At 39.9% G+C, this 15,675-nt stretch overlaps 1 protein-coding gene across 1 annotated transcript in view; it reads left to right on the forward strand.

Annotated features, from left to right (window-relative positions):
• Positions 1-352: 352 nt before the first annotated feature.
• The window catches only part of LOC127938492 (cadherin-2-like), a 45,155-nt gene continuing 29,832 nt past the window's right edge, over positions 353-15,675 (forward strand). Inside the window, exons 1-2 of the mRNA XM_052535142.1 lie at positions 353-670; positions 3,644-3,752. Coding sequence (XP_052391102.1) covers positions 623-670; positions 3,644-3,752 — 157 coding nt within the window. The 5' untranslated portion in view covers positions 353-622. The remainder of the gene's footprint in view (positions 671-3,643; positions 3,753-15,675) is intronic.

Consider the following 15,675-nt stretch of genomic DNA (forward strand, 5'->3'; position numbering starts at 1 on the left):
AATATCCCTACAGTCATTAAGGCAAAATAAACTCCCAGCTCATCTGACATGAATTTGTTTTAACACTTCTCAATCTCTCCTCACATAATAAAATAATTCCAATTTCAGGTGCTTATATCCATTTCTTTTTTAGTAGATGAACTTCTTGAGGGTCAATATCACCTTTTAGATTTACTCTGCATCATCCCTTGCATGAGGTCTACTAACACGAGATGTAGCCCACCAGCATGAGACATTAGTGGTTATTAAGGGGTTGGGTGGGGTTAAAGAAAGAAGCTCTTTCTTTTGTTGTAGCGAAGAAGGCGGGGTCTTGTCTTCTTCGCTGCCCTACTTGGAGAGAGACTTCCGGAGTCTGGAAGGGGTGACATAAGGAAAGGAGCCCCCTCTCCGGCGCAGAACTACTGAGCGCGGCTAGAGGGCGCTGCTGAAACCGCTGCTCTGCCGTTGAAGTGCGCGAGCGAGCGGAGCCTCAGTACCAGAGCGAGAGCAGCACGGATCAGTGCCAGAGAGAGAAGGAGGGGAGATTCTGTTGCTACATGCCGCCGCTACACCACGGAACATTATAACACAGCGGTAAACGGCCAGCTCTATCGGTGTCTTCACAAAGGACGGAATTTAAACGATGTACCATTCGGGAGGCGTGATGCTGGGGCTTCTCGCCGCTCTGCAGGTAACATTGAGGGTCCGAAAAGCGATGTGCGCGCGGGCACGAGCTGCGCGTTGTAGCGACGCTGCTTTATGTTTGGGCTTTGGCGTATTTGCTGTTATTTATATTCTGCGGATTTTGTAAACTGCGGAGGAATTATTGGTGTGCGTTTATTGGTCACAATACAAATAAACGATTTTGGTAAGTGGTAACGTTAGTATATTTAAATAGGGCGATAGTGTCTAGATCAAATTCAGCATTATGAGATCTTCGGTTTGTCTCGAATGGGTTAAAGACTTCATGTCGCATCTAATTTGCTTCCTGTGCAATTCTACAGAGTCTTTATTTTTATTATTCTTGCTTCAGAAGTATTCACAGTAGGTTTGGACTCAGTGTGCGATGGTTTTGTATTGTGTAGCCGTTAGATTGTACTGGCAGCCCCGTTTAAACCGTCCCGTGCTGAACCGGAGCCAGTCGCAGATGAATGCGGGGTTTCAAACGCGCTCTCGCTTCTTTTGGCACGAGATAAAAAAGTTGCCTTCGGGGAAGTGATTAGGTCACAATGGTCCCTTTCCGACTGATGAGATAAATGTAACGATAATCAGTTAATGAACAGCCCATTGAGGTGTCCTCTTCCGCTGACTCTGTCTCTTTTAGATGTGCAAATGCGAAATCTCACGGTGAATAACGGCTCTCTGCGTAACCCAAATATGACAAATCGCTCTGACCCGAATCAGCGATCGGAGAAATGAATCGTGCTGTCAGGTCTCCCTCTGAAATCTGAAAATGCAGAGTACAGTAGAAATAAGATTTGAATCTTATGCATTTTGAACGCAGGGAGCAGTCATGTTATGTTTCCATCAACCCCAGATAAGGAATTGTGAGCAAATTGTAATGTTATGATGGAAGCAAACGTGTGAAATCTGCATGTCAATAAAGTTAACATTTGGCCATCGGCCATTTGGCTCGGGTTTCAAGATTTTTATTGTTTTTGTGGTCTGCAGTAGGCAGAAGTTGGAAGTCCTGGCTTCGTAAATGTCTTATTGCGGCATGTTTTTAAAGTGTAACATTAATGTCGTATTTTACAACTGTTTGTGTTTGATTTAACGGTTCCACATGTTTAAAAACCCGCTGCTGTTTGATAGCGATGTCAAATTGTTAAACGAGTCATTATGTTGAGTCGAATCATTTGAACCGGTTCTTTGAGCGAATTGGTCCGCGCTGTTCTCGAGCCAACAACTCACTGATTCATTGAACCGAGAATCTTCCGATTCGTAACGAGCCTGTCAAAAATTAAACGCACTGGAAATATGTTCAACACTAGATTTAAGAACAATTCACATAAGATACAATTCGCAGTTGCTTAAAAAAATAGCGTTGTTTTAAAGAGAAACGTTGTCATCCAAGAGATAAACTACATCATCACCGCAACAAACTGAACTGAAACACGTGTAATTAACAGACGTATTAGTAAAAACATAATTAATATAAAGTTTAGAGCATGTAATAACCAACACCGTGATGTCAAAAGCCAAGTAAAAAAAAAAAGTTATTATTTTTTAAGATTCTTTGAAGTGACCTGTTCACAAAGAATAATCACTGCACATTTTTAAATAGGTTTAATTGTAACTTCTGAACTCAAATCTCATTGTCATTTATCCCAGGCATTATAAAGCCATAGTGAAAGTGTCTTTATATGATCACCATTGGTTTAATAGCATCTGCTGCCTCTGAATCTTCATGTCAGCAGGGCCGCTGGTGCAGCTCCATCTAGAATCATTCGCTCTGTGTGGATGTGCAGAGGCAGCATATTGCTAAGCAATTGCTGACAGGACAGTTTAAAGTCAAATTTTCAAACACACCCCTGTAGTGCCAGATTTATATAGGCGTTCTGCAGATATATCATCAGCAAGGCAGCTGAGGATGACGACATCAAAAACCTGATCAGCTCATGGTTGATTATGACATTTGTTAGCACAAATGCAAATGTTGGATGGGTCGTTGTGTGTAGGACATTAAGTCAGCATCCACTGAGCTAACAAGTAAATTAACATGTTTGATAAATTGACCATGGGGCCATTAACAAACACAGCCAGCCGTCTTCTTCAAGCCTCTGATCTTATTCCAACACAAAGAGGCTGTTTCACACTGGACGTCATCTTTGATCTTCTCAAGCCTCTTTTAAAAACCAAATTCACCTATTTGGCATCACTGAGACCCCGATTTTGGGTGTCATATCAGATGCTGTTCATGCTATTAAGACTGAATGATTCAAAGCTGCTTGTTTCTTTTTCTAATTAGACAAGTCAAGATTCAAGAATGAATAAGGCTTTGTCCTGAGCGTTAACTGATAGGTGTGCATGCCTGTTTTAAACGTAAACCCTAAAGGAGGGGTTTATGACTTGTCGCCGGAGTGCTTTCGCCAGCTGTGTGAGTGTGTGTTTGTGTTTTTATGTGATAAGTGCTCCACCAGACCATGCCGTTCAAGGTAGAGTGTGTGTAGCCTGGTCATCTCTGCTTTTCTAACGCCTCGCCCTCCTGACCTCATCAGTCTAATTACACCTACCTCAAAATAACAGATGGCCAAGTGCCGGAGGGGGAGGAGGTGAAAGAGATATCCCCTGCTATCCTTGAATGAGGAGAAATAGAGCAATGCAGTAAATCGTCATGCAATGAGCCTTATTTAATTTCGCTGATCTGCTGCAAATTAGCGCGTAATCGGTGAAAAATACAATAGCATTGGTAATTCAAAGAGTTCATTTGGAGCGTGATCAATGGACTCGGCGGCTCTGGAAAGTCTCATCACGGTGCTTTTCTTGAGCAGAGTTCTGCCTCATTTCCTCTGTTTATGGTGAAAGAGCGTGATCGTTATGTCCATCGATTCCTCTCGGGATTCTGGATATTTGGCTCATGCTGTGGTGTAGGTTGGCCCGTGCTGTTTATTAATCACCATTAATCGGGGGATTTATTCGTCTGGTGCTTTTGTGTTCTTGGCAGGTGGCAGTCCAGGGCACGGGAGCGATGCCATGTCAGCCGGGTTTCACCGAGAACGAGTACAACGTCATGACCGCCGACGTCATCACCGAGGGACAAGTTCTGCTCAAAGGTAAACAGAGATGTTTGCATTTATTCTCCTAATGAACGCCAAGTGAACTGGTGCGGCAAAGCGCTCCCTCGCCAGCCTTCGGTTTCAATCCTGATTCTGTTGGGAAGAGAAACAGAAAGAGAAAGAGAAAGAGAAGGGAGGATGGGGGAAGGGTGTGCTCTATGTGAAAGAACGAGATGGGGGGAGGGGGTTAAGTGTTAGGGTTGCTTTAGCAGGGGGTGTTTATAAAGGGGGATATGTGTGTGAGAGAAAGAAAGAAGCAGGAGGAGGAGAAGAGCTCTGTGTTTTGGTGGTCTATGTTTTGAAGGGTCACAGTGTGAAATATTAGAGGGGCTGAATCGCCCTCCCCCACCGTGCTTGAAACCCCTTGTTGTGATCAATAGCATTGATTAGACCGGCCCGTATCCATACAGTCAATCGATGGCACAGATCCCTGTCAGCCATCGCAATACATTCTGTCAATCGGGCAGGGGCCATGTTTGTGCTGCGCTTGTAAACTTTGGAGGCCTTATGACATCTGTGCGTCGCGTCTAATTACAACTCCGTTAAAAGAACATAACTATATGTTTTACATTTCCAGTAGATAAAGGCCCATGGCTTGTGATTCAGTCGAAATGTTATAGCTAAATTAGAGATGCAACAAAAAATAAATAGTTAAGTTGTTTTGAATAAAGCCGTCTCCTGGTATTTCAGCCCAACAAATATTACATTAAAAAAAAAAAAATGGTGGTGGGGAAACAATTTTTACTCTGAAACTTATAGTAAATTTCCCAAATAATCACAAAGAAATAACAAGTAATACATTGAAATAAAGTTAAAAGTTTTAGTAGGAAGACTTTAAAGTATTTTCTTTTACTCCAATAAACTATTTTACACTTGTAGCATCATTTGTGGTCACACTGAAATGCGTCCACAGTGCTGACATGTTTACCTGTTGAAGATTATCCACGGTGTGTCAAAACATGCCATCAGAGACACGCTGATTTCAACCCTCAAATTCTATTTAGACTGAAACCAAAACTGCTTTTTTTGCTGTTTCGGTGGAATATTTTTTGGTTGTGCGTCACGAAGCAAAATATTTTTGTCCCAAGGAGCCTCGGAGTTATTCTTTTTCTTGTCTAAAAGTGTTACTCAACTTCTAACAAGCTACATATTTTTACATTTCCATATCGTTGACTTATTCATGGATTACTGAGGAAGAGTGAGTCGTGGAATACGAACAGACGGTCGCAAGCTGTAGCTTTGTGTCTCTTGAGGTCTATTTGCGAACTTTGGGACACAAACACACGCACACAAACCTGTGACAATTACAATAAAAGTGATAACACTTACTTTAAAATTCACACTGAGAGTCGACATATCACACCCTGATAGGAATTTCCCAAGTGAGTGTGTGTGTGTGTGTGTCAGGAACTGCTGATAGCCGAGTTGTATCGCGCTTACAAAGACCGTTTGACAGTTGACTCACTGATTCACTTCCTATGTCCTTTTCAGTGGAAAGGTGAGCTGTATCGCATTGGCCAAACAAACACAAAAGCGGCTCTCGTTTCATTACCATTTCAGCCTGTATGGTTAGCAAGTCAATGTGAACTCCGTTACGCACAGTGCTTTTTGCCAAAGGACTCAAAAATGTGCTTCCCATCATCATCCTCCCTCCCCCTTCACTCTTTCTCCATCTCCCCCTCCTGACCGAGGAGAGGAGTCTCTTGTTAAACATGAGGTGGATGTTTTGTGTCTCTGACATTCATTCATCGCATCCTTTTTAGGCAAATGACTTAGGGCTGAAGACTTTCTCTTCTCCCCTGCAGCCTCTCTTTCACTCTCTCTCCCCCTCGGTCCCTCCTTTTCTTTTTTTAGTGGGACAGAGGTATGTACACTTAGTGTTGTTTCACTGAGCCCACTCGGTGATTCCTACCCAAAGAATGTGCTTATGCAGGCTTTGCTGCTCTAAAAGATTTTAATTCCTTCCTGTGGGTCTGGAAGATGTAGATACAAAGTAAATTTTATTATTATTTATTATTATATTTCAAAATTTGTACATGACAAAAGCCATTTAAAATGTGTAATGTAAGTAATAAAATACAGTAAACATTTAGTTTAACAAAATCAAAGCAGGTTTTTCCATCTTATTTCTTAAACATTCAAACTAAACAGCAATATTTACATTAATTTACATGCAATTATATAAAAGTTTTTATTTTATTCTGTTTTTTTTAATGCACTGCCATTCACAAGTTTGGGCCTTATGATCACAAAGGCTAATTTATTTTGATGGGAAAACAGTAATCATTTTAAATAACTGTTTTCTACTGCAATTATTTTATAATTTATACCTGTTACTGCTGAATTGTCAGCACATGATCCTTCAGAAATCAATCTAATATGCTCATTTTGTTTCTTCGGTCATAAAAATGTTTTTGTTGTTATTATTATCGATGAAAAAAGTTGATAAATAGTCTTTCATTTAAATGTAAATATTTGCAATAGTTTTATTGTGTCCTTGATCAATAAACGTTTCTTAATTTTTTACTGACTTTTTAGACCTAATGTGAGTGGTAGTCTTTAAAGTTTAAATCTAAAACATTCATATCAAGAAGTTTGTCTACTTTAGTCCTTTTTCAGAAACCCAATGGCCAAACAAAATGCATGTTTAAATCATTGTGTTATTCAAGTTGCTTGGTTTTATATTGCCAGCAAAACCATCTGAAACATATCATGGATATTCATGGTATCCACAGCCCTACATGCCAGTAAACCATTATTTTTAATCCTCTTCTCCAGCTTTCATCTGTTTTTCTTTTCTTCATATAATTCTTCCATCTATTCTGAACAGAGATACTGCTTTGAAGTGTTAAGACAAACTTGTTTTACTAGAGGAGTCATTTTGTAAACATTTTTCCCATGAAATACCTTACTCAAGCCTCTTAACCACTGAGAATGTGCACTCCACAAATTCCTCTCTCTCTTTCTCTCTCTCCGTGTCCTCCTTGTGTTCACAGGAACCTGTTTTTTCACCTCCTTTGATCTGTTTTAAAAAGGAGAGAGCAAATGATCAGAGGAAGATGCAGTAGGTGAGAGGTGATTGGCGTATTGCACGCACCGTGCCGGAAGGCGGTGTTTGTTTTTGATTGCTTCCGATCAGAGCGAACGAAACCCAACTTTCAACTCTGTCTGTTTTTGTGAACAAGTTAAAGAGCCGAAAAACAATAATGAGTCAACACCGAGGGAGGGAGAGAGTGACAGAGACAGAGTGGCTTTTTTGTCCGGCCCATGTGAGGGCTGTTGGTCTCTGAGATTGACCAATCAGAACACGGCTGTGAGGTCATCAGCATGTGGGTCACTGCCCCTCAATGGGCTGACTGAGGTGGAATTAAAGAACGGTTACGGGAATGCAGAGAGCAAGGGTGAAAAATAAACACTGAGAGAGAGAAAGAGAGAGGTAGATTTGGGGGGTGGACACACACTCCTGGTGCTTTGTCCCTTCAGTGTTTTTAAATTTAATATGAAGTACCTAATGAGCTGTCTAAAGATTACCAAGCACGCTATTGTCTTATTTGTTCAGGCCCCGTAACTCTTTGTTGTGTCCGTATACATGTGATAATGAGCTGACATTTTTAATTAAACAAAAAAGAAACCTCAAAACCCCGGGTGAGAGGAAGCTTTGCGAGAATGGATTGTTCTGTACTTAGTTCAGTCAGTTCAGTCCTAATTTGCCCATTTACTTGAGTGACAGAGCGAGTCACCCAGTTTGGCCTTTGCTGTCATAGGTTTTAAAGATCACATCACCAACGACTTTGCTTTCGGTCTTCATTTAAAGCTATAGTTCACCCAAAAATGAAAAATTAAAGCATTTACTCACCCTCATGTCGTTCCAAACTCCTGTGTCTTTCATTTCCTGTGGAACACAAAATAATATGTTGTCAAAAAGACAAGAGAGTGAAAGCCATGAAGTCATATTGATTTAGGACAGTTTTCATTTTTGAGTGAGCTGTCCCTTTAATAAAGAATCTTCACAATTCTTTAAATGCAAGCAAGAGGGCGGGACATGCTTATTTAATGGCCGTGTGGAGAGGTAGTCTGTGTTAAAGAGGTAAAGTAGAACGGATGAGAGTAAAACGTGACCTCTCTAAAGCGTCAGCTCTGATCTGCATACAGTCAAACCTCTGGGCTTGACAATCGCTCTCTCGCTCTCTCTCCCTGTAGGATTTGGCCACATGGACTTCATTAGCCTAAATCAATCTGGCAAGACATAGACCCTAAGAGCATTGATCAGATCATGCATATGTGAGAGAGCTGATGCATGTGAGAAACAAAAGAAAGAGAGAAGAAAGAAAGGAGTATTCCTTTGATGGTAAACCTGGGAATGACAGAAAAAAGACCTTTGGATGTTATAGTTCAATATAAATTTGAGAGTACTTCACCAGACATACCAGGATTACTGTGGACCATGAGATCTAGTGCTCTCTCATTAGTGTCTGTGGGGATGTGCACCTGTTAATGTTGCGTTAAATCACTGTAAAAATCTCAGTTTCAGCACCACAATGTTTCTTTAGTCAGCCGGTCTCCAGATTCGGTGTCGCTGGGGGAGGTGTGGAACCCATCCAGTGTGACATCAGCCCTTTCCACAGATATTTTTAGTGTGCTTTGCTCTAACAAACAAGCTGTGTTTTCCAAGAGTAAAGAATGACATCAGACACAAAACTGTTATGATGGTTATCTTTGGCTGCTCATGGAGCTGGATTGTAGTTTTGGCAAAGCTTAAGCAGGGATCAACTAGAAGAATTTTTTTCTCATGGCCCAGTCGGGCCAGTAGATCAGATTTGTACTCGTCCTGCCAAGATTTTTGCAGGCCCCACCACACATAGGTTTTCTGTTTTTAGCATTTTTTAAAACAGCAGTGTTAAAAAAAGAGTAAAATAAATCTATTTTAGGTAAATATTAATATAATATAAAATATTATATAATACAGATTATGAACAACAAATGTAGTATATAAATAGTTACATTTTTTTATTTAAAATATTTTATAAAATTATTTTAAAAACATGGGGAAAGTTTTCACAAGTCATAGCATTACCTATCTACATATTTAAGAAAATGTGAATGTAAAATGTAAAATTTATTATAATTAAATGTGAATGTACTTTAAAATATACATTTAAATATAAAATATTTTAATATATTTATATTAAATAAATATAAATAAACTATAAAACATGAATATCAAATATAAATATAAAAATATTTTTAATAAAAATATGTTATTTAATTTAAAATTATATATAGTTAATAAAAATGGAAAAATTATTTGCCATAGCATTTACATATTTAAATGTATTAGAAAATATAATTATAAAATACAATATATTATAATTCAATAAAATAAAATATTTATATAAAGCTCAGTATATTATAATTCAAAGATATAAATATATTAATGTAAATATTAATACAAAAAAATAAAAACTTTCTCCCACTGGGCTCGGGGCCGTTTTAATTGTTGAGCCATTTTTTCAAGGCACTTCAGGGTGTTGGAACGCTAAGCAAACATCACAGAGTCATTCTGTCCTTCTCTATCTGTCTCTCACATGCACACGTTAGCCCCTTTTGACTGTTGGGGGGTTATTATTGGGTGCTTTGGTGTCATCATGGCAACTGGCTGATTCCATTCTCTCAGGCTTTTTGTTGTCAGAGGTCAGGTGACCCAAAAACTCTGTTGTCTCTAGTTTTGCTCATGACTTTATTTCTCACACGCATACACAAGCACTCACACACATGCTTTCAAACGACTACGCAAGTTCATACGGGATGGCCTAGTTTCCTTAGTTATGATGGTTTCCTTCCCACTGTGCTGACCATATTGGATCGAGGGGAGGGGAGGGGAGGGGTGGAGAGAGAGAGACACAGAGGAGAAAAAGAGGGAACTTGGGTGTGGTTTGAGTTTTCATACTACAGGATTATTGATTGTTGAACAGAAGGCATTGACATCATTTATGCAGTAATGGTGTTTAACCGCAGGAAACGGGTAATTATGTGGCATTTACGCTAATCATAGCGTGGTTACACATTGAGCCTTCGAGATCTCCAACAGATCGCGACTCTTGCTCTGTTTCTGAGCGTATTTGAGTTCATATTTATGCAGCACTGGCTGTAAAAGGCTGTTTTTGTGTGTTTGGGCCTCAATGTGTCATCGTAGACTGACCGCTGCTAAACAGAGCCCACGGTTCAGAAGCCCACTGCTCACGATCTCTCCCACACACACACACTGGTCAGTGCCGCTGACCTCCACATGCCTGGAGTTTGCGGTTGGGTGCATGCCGAGGTGACTGGGTGCTGGAGCGCTGGGAGAATGCGGGGGCGGCTGAACTACACTGAAGTCTGGTTTCAATCATCAGCCCAAGGCAGGGGCTTTCTGAGGAGAGCATGATTGAGAGATATGAAGGTTTTATCCAAATGCTGGAGTGGAATGGACAGCACAGGCAGGGTTTAAAACAAGATGGTCATCTAGTCAAGACATATTAGTCAGTTAGTGAGGACTAATTCATCTAGTTTTTTCTATGATATTATTATTATTGTTATTATTATTAAGAAGAAGAAGAATGTATTTATTAGTTTTAAATTAGTTTTATTTCTTCATGTAATAAAAAGTTTTATTTCTTCATGTAATAATAATAATAATAATAATAATATGCATAAAATATTATTGTTTATATAATAATAACAATAACAATAATAATATGATTTGAGTGATGAAACAATAAAATAAAAAATAGATGTTGTGAATTTATGAATAATTACTAAATCATACGAATATAACAACAAATAATATATTAATAACTATTTAACCAAGTTTTAACTATTTCTTATCTAGTTAACTAGTTTATATTTGTATGTATGTATGTATATATATATATATATATATATATATGTGGTTTGAAAAACATATATGTATGTGTGTGTGTGTGTGTGTTTCAAATTTCTACTTTGAAGAAAACAGTTTAGGGAGAACAAAAAGGAAAGAAACAAGTGACTGGATTTACTGTTTTTCTTGTTGATTTTAGATGGTGGCTGTGAATTTATGAATCACTCCTGAATCCTGTTACGGCCGGTTCACACCGCAAGCTGCAGCAGAGCAGAAGCAGCGCGTATTTTTTTCGGTGCCTATGTTAACAGATGAGGGCGTTCACACCGCACGCAGAAGCTGCGCGGCAGAGCGTTGCAGAAGCAGAGCAGAAGCAGCAGTGCCGCGATCGTTTCGGCGCTGGGTCTATTTTTGCAGCGCTGCTGACGCTCAGTTAAAGTGAAAGTACACCTTTGATGGACAAAATAAATATGATTTCACACAAAAAGTGCTCTAACTGCACAAAAAAAGCACATCTAGGGTGTTTTAACAAGAACTAGAGTATGTTACGAAAAGGAAATTAATATAAAAAAATATGTATAGAAGATAAAGTGTCCATGGCCAAAATGATCATGATCATGGCCAAAATACACATGTAGGCTACTTAAACGAAAATTTGCATTAATGATATCTACTGTGTTCTTAGCAAATTACATAAAAAATGTATGATATTTAAAACCACATATTTTTCTATTTTTTATTATAATTTTATTTTTAATATATATATATATTTTTTTTTTTTACAAAATCTGTTAAAGTACTTACAGTTCTATCCAAAAATAGACTTTTTTGCCTAAATACAAAAACAACTTTAAATAATTTATGTTGCTAGCTTAGCTTGGAGATTTATTTATTATTAGTAGCTGTCCTATTCTTTTAACTAGGCCTATGTATTGGCAGAAGAACGGATGTCGTGCTAACAATCATAAACAACAGCACGTGGTGTCACAGGCGGTGGTCTTCAGAGTGCACCTGGAAAGACAATAATAGACGACATTCGTCTCATTGTGGAAGTTGAGAAATATCAAGTTATTTATGATCCACACAATGTACTTTATAAAGACTTGCAGGAGAAGGAAAAAGCATGGGATGAAGTTGCAGCGGCTCTTATTGCAGATGGTAATTAATTTTATAGTGTTTTTGACGCTTTCGCTGGCACACGAGCAAACAACTCAATATTTGATTCAAAATTGATTCAATTGGAACCATTTATTTACAATTTCTAAATGACACATAAGCACACAAATAACAAAAGCAGGTGATACATGCATCTATAATAAACAAGTAAATTCTGATTTCAAGATGAGCAGGAAGTCAAGGCTGTGAACCATTTACAATACACATAATTTAAAACCGTTTATTAAATTGGTTTTCAGGGTGTTTTTTGGTAAATTTGATTGCAAACAAACCCAGTGACAAGATGGTAATATGCACCATGTTCTCTCCTACGTCGGTTAATGGGATGAACCCAAAGTCTGGGTCTTTTTAGTCTCCTTAATAACAAATATAGCGCGATGGCCTTTCTTCTATCAACAACACGTACTGCACGGAAAACAAAGACAGCAAAACAAAGATCCAACCAAAGTAACAATTAAATTATTAATTAAAAAAGCTTCTTGCCTAGTCTTTTTATTTAAATGTATTTTAAATGGGAAATAAAGCAATGCGAACGTACACATTATAGAGCACTCTGACCAAAATCTGCTGTTCAGTTGCGCGCTGCCTCCGCTGCCGGTGTGAAAGCAAAATAGGCGCGCGCTGCTTCTGCTCTGCCTACCTGCTGCTAACGCGCTGCTTCTGCTCTGCTGAAACTTGCGGTGTGAACCCGGCCTTAGAGTGTCGCAATTACATGGCAAGGCCAATTATGATGTCATCAATACCATCCCGATGATTCACAGTACTCATAAACAAAACACCACAGTGCTAAAACAGCCCACTGAATGGAGCGATGCTTTTCTCCCAGTGTCTGTTGTTGTGTGTTCGTGTGTGTATAGATCCGCTCCTATGGCCGTGGTCTATTTCATGCTCTGACAAATCTCTCCTTCTCCCATACTGCAGAGGGAAGATATGGGACACACACTCTTAGTGTACAGTTGTGTGTGTGTGTGTTGGATGGTTTAAAATGCCTGGCAGGAGCTCTTTTAATGCTTTATTAGTGTTTATGTTGCCTTGACTTGTGGCGCATACGGCTACCGCAGACGTGAAGAATGCAAGTCGACGCACTTCAAATCCACACACATTCCAGTGAACCCTGCAGACGTTACCCCGTCTCCGTCTCGCCACCCGTCCAAAACACCCTCCCCCTCACCCCTAATCTGAGTAGTATTTGAGTTATTCTAATCTTCATCCATAAAGGGTTACAGCCGACGTAATTGGGCATGAATGTGTGAGCTATTCACGGCGTTTATTCGATAATGGTAAACGACGGGTTAATCCTGTCCTAATGGCATCTGACAACAACACTGGATTTCCGTTTGCATATATGCATGTGTGTGTATATATATATGGATTTATAATGCCGTCAGAGCCCACCAGCTGACAGCTGCAAGTACCCCCTACCCTCAAGCCCCCGACAATAAGGATAAGCCTAGATTGGTATGTCTCAGACAAATGCGTAATTTGTCCCCCTCCGTCTAAGTATGTGTGTGTGTGTGTGTGTGTGTGTGTCTACAGGAGTTAGGATAGCCTGCATCATAGAGGGGACAGCTGGACTGGCATGTGTCCATCTTCACTTCAAACGAATGCTCTCTTCCCTTCATTATCACACCCCTCCTCTCATTCCCCTTCTCCTCACACCTCTGCTTCTGCTATCAGCTCGCTCACCAATTTAGGTGTGTCAGCAGCTAAGTGAGGGGAGAGAGTGTGAAGTGGAATTCTTGCGTTTTCCCGTAAGATGGAGGGATATATTTGGATCGGGGTAAAGCTAGCATGACCTTAATACAGGACAATGGATCGCAGCTGTGCCCGATATGGGTCTGGTTTTTTGAAACGCACACACACACAACAGGGGAGGAAGGAATGGCGATTAAAAATGATTTCTCTGGTGTTTAATGAGAAAAGACATCGCTGGCACAGGAGTTAGCGGGTGCAGGAGGTGATAATTGGACCAGCTCATGTAACTTCTGTTCTCCAGCATAAAGCAGTAGTTCACCCAAAAAAATAATTTATTTATTCTGGTGACAGCCAAACCGGTGTTACCTTCTTTCTTAAGTGAAACACAAAAGGAGATGTTAAGCAGATTGTACAAGCAGCTCTTGGCAATGGATGGTGGTTTGTAATGTTAAACATCAAAAAGCACAAAAAATAAAACCAAGTAATCTGAAATCATTCAATGTCTTCTCTGTTTTATGTAAGGTAACATCCAGCATTAAAAGGTGCATGTTGGCCTGAACTTAAGACTGAAATACTGTATTTGAATTGCATATAAAATTGGATTACACACTTTTAACATGAACAAACGTATAAACATGATTCATATTTGTCAAGAAACAGGTTGGATTTCTGTAATAGTACTAATGAAGTGCATATGTTTAATAAATATAACGTGTTTCAGTCTCTTACATCTCATACAGTTTGAACAAATGCATTTTGGAAATATGAGTATTTAATTGAAATCAAATAGATGCAAATAGTAAAAAAAAAAAAAACAATAATACATTTTCCCTACATTTACATATTTCCTGTTTGTCTGTTAATACCCAATATCGTTGGGGTTTCCAAGATGGTCGCAAGTGAACTGACTCGTTTGATTTGTGAGCTTGTGTGAGTTTTGAGTTTTTCAATGAATTTTGTTCTGTTTCTTACAGAATTTTGCAGAACAGGACTTAGTATTTCTGTTATGGTTTTTGGCATTATAAATCACCATTCACTTTCACTGTATGATAAAGAACAGCTTGGACCTTGATTCAGCTTTCCTCTGAGGGGCCATCTGAAAACTTACAGCGCTGACATCATCTCGGTCTGTCTCCCTCCGTTTCTCTCTCTCTTTTCTCACTCTCCCCGTCTGTCTCATCCTGATATTCTTGTCTTTGTGTTGTATTGTCTCAGCCTTTCCTTTGAAGCATCGTTTACTAGTGTACGCGCTCGCGGTTTTTACACTCAGCATTTCCTCAAAGGAGACAAGCTTTTGTGTCTTTTGTTACGTTCTCCGTCGCCCCTTTTCTGAGCCCCACTTTTATTCCACTATCACCTTTCCGTCTTTTATGTTCACGATACTCTATCACCTGTGCGAATGCCACGGTTAATATGGCGCCGCCCATGTACTGCAATGTAAACTCACATATCTGTGCTGGCCAAGCGTTGCGGATGCATTATTACAATGTTCCCCATATGGCCAGAGAGGTGAGAATGTGGGCTTCCCTCGAGCGAGATTTATTGGCCACATATTGATGTCCTTGGGCGTTGCCGATTGATTTGACATGGCCGTTATTGCTTTTGTGAGCCTGGGGGGAGGTGTTTTGTAAGAGCATGCGGCCGAATGAAACACTATTCCGCCCCTTTGCAAAAACCCTTCCCTTTTGCTCCCAAGCTGGAGGCCTCGGGGTTGTCAGGGGCAACCAGCATGGCGCTAGGCAACCTGGCCTAATTCGTCCCATTTGGCTGAGCTCGGTTGAGCAGGGACTATTGTTCCCGAGTCAACAGAAAACTACCCAGGCGCAAATGTGACCCCACAGCCGGGGGAATCGTTGACGTCCACTACAAATCAAAAGCGTATGCTTGTCCAGGAGGGATGTTTGATAGTTTTATCTGCGTGTTACATCTGCACATAGCTATGTAATTTGAGAATTTTTAAATACATCTCTTGCTTATTTTTCTTCTGCTCGGTTGGGGATAATCCTCATGCACACACATCCCGACACTCGCACACATATCAAAGTACTAAGTCCGCCCTTGTCCACAATACTGTATCCCACTGTCTCTCCAGCTGTCACCATTCACACACACAGAAGCTGTCACACTTATGCTAACAGACATCAAATGCGTTTGTTCTTCTGCTCACAGCGGATGCGTGAAAGTCCGCTA

Source organism: Carassius gibelio, chromosome A20 (assembly GCF_023724105.1).
Source record: "Carassius gibelio isolate Cgi1373 ecotype wild population from Czech Republic chromosome A20, carGib1.2-hapl.c, whole genome shotgun sequence".
In the NCBI taxonomy this organism is placed as follows: domain Eukaryota; kingdom Metazoa; phylum Chordata; class Actinopteri; order Cypriniformes; family Cyprinidae; genus Carassius; species Carassius gibelio.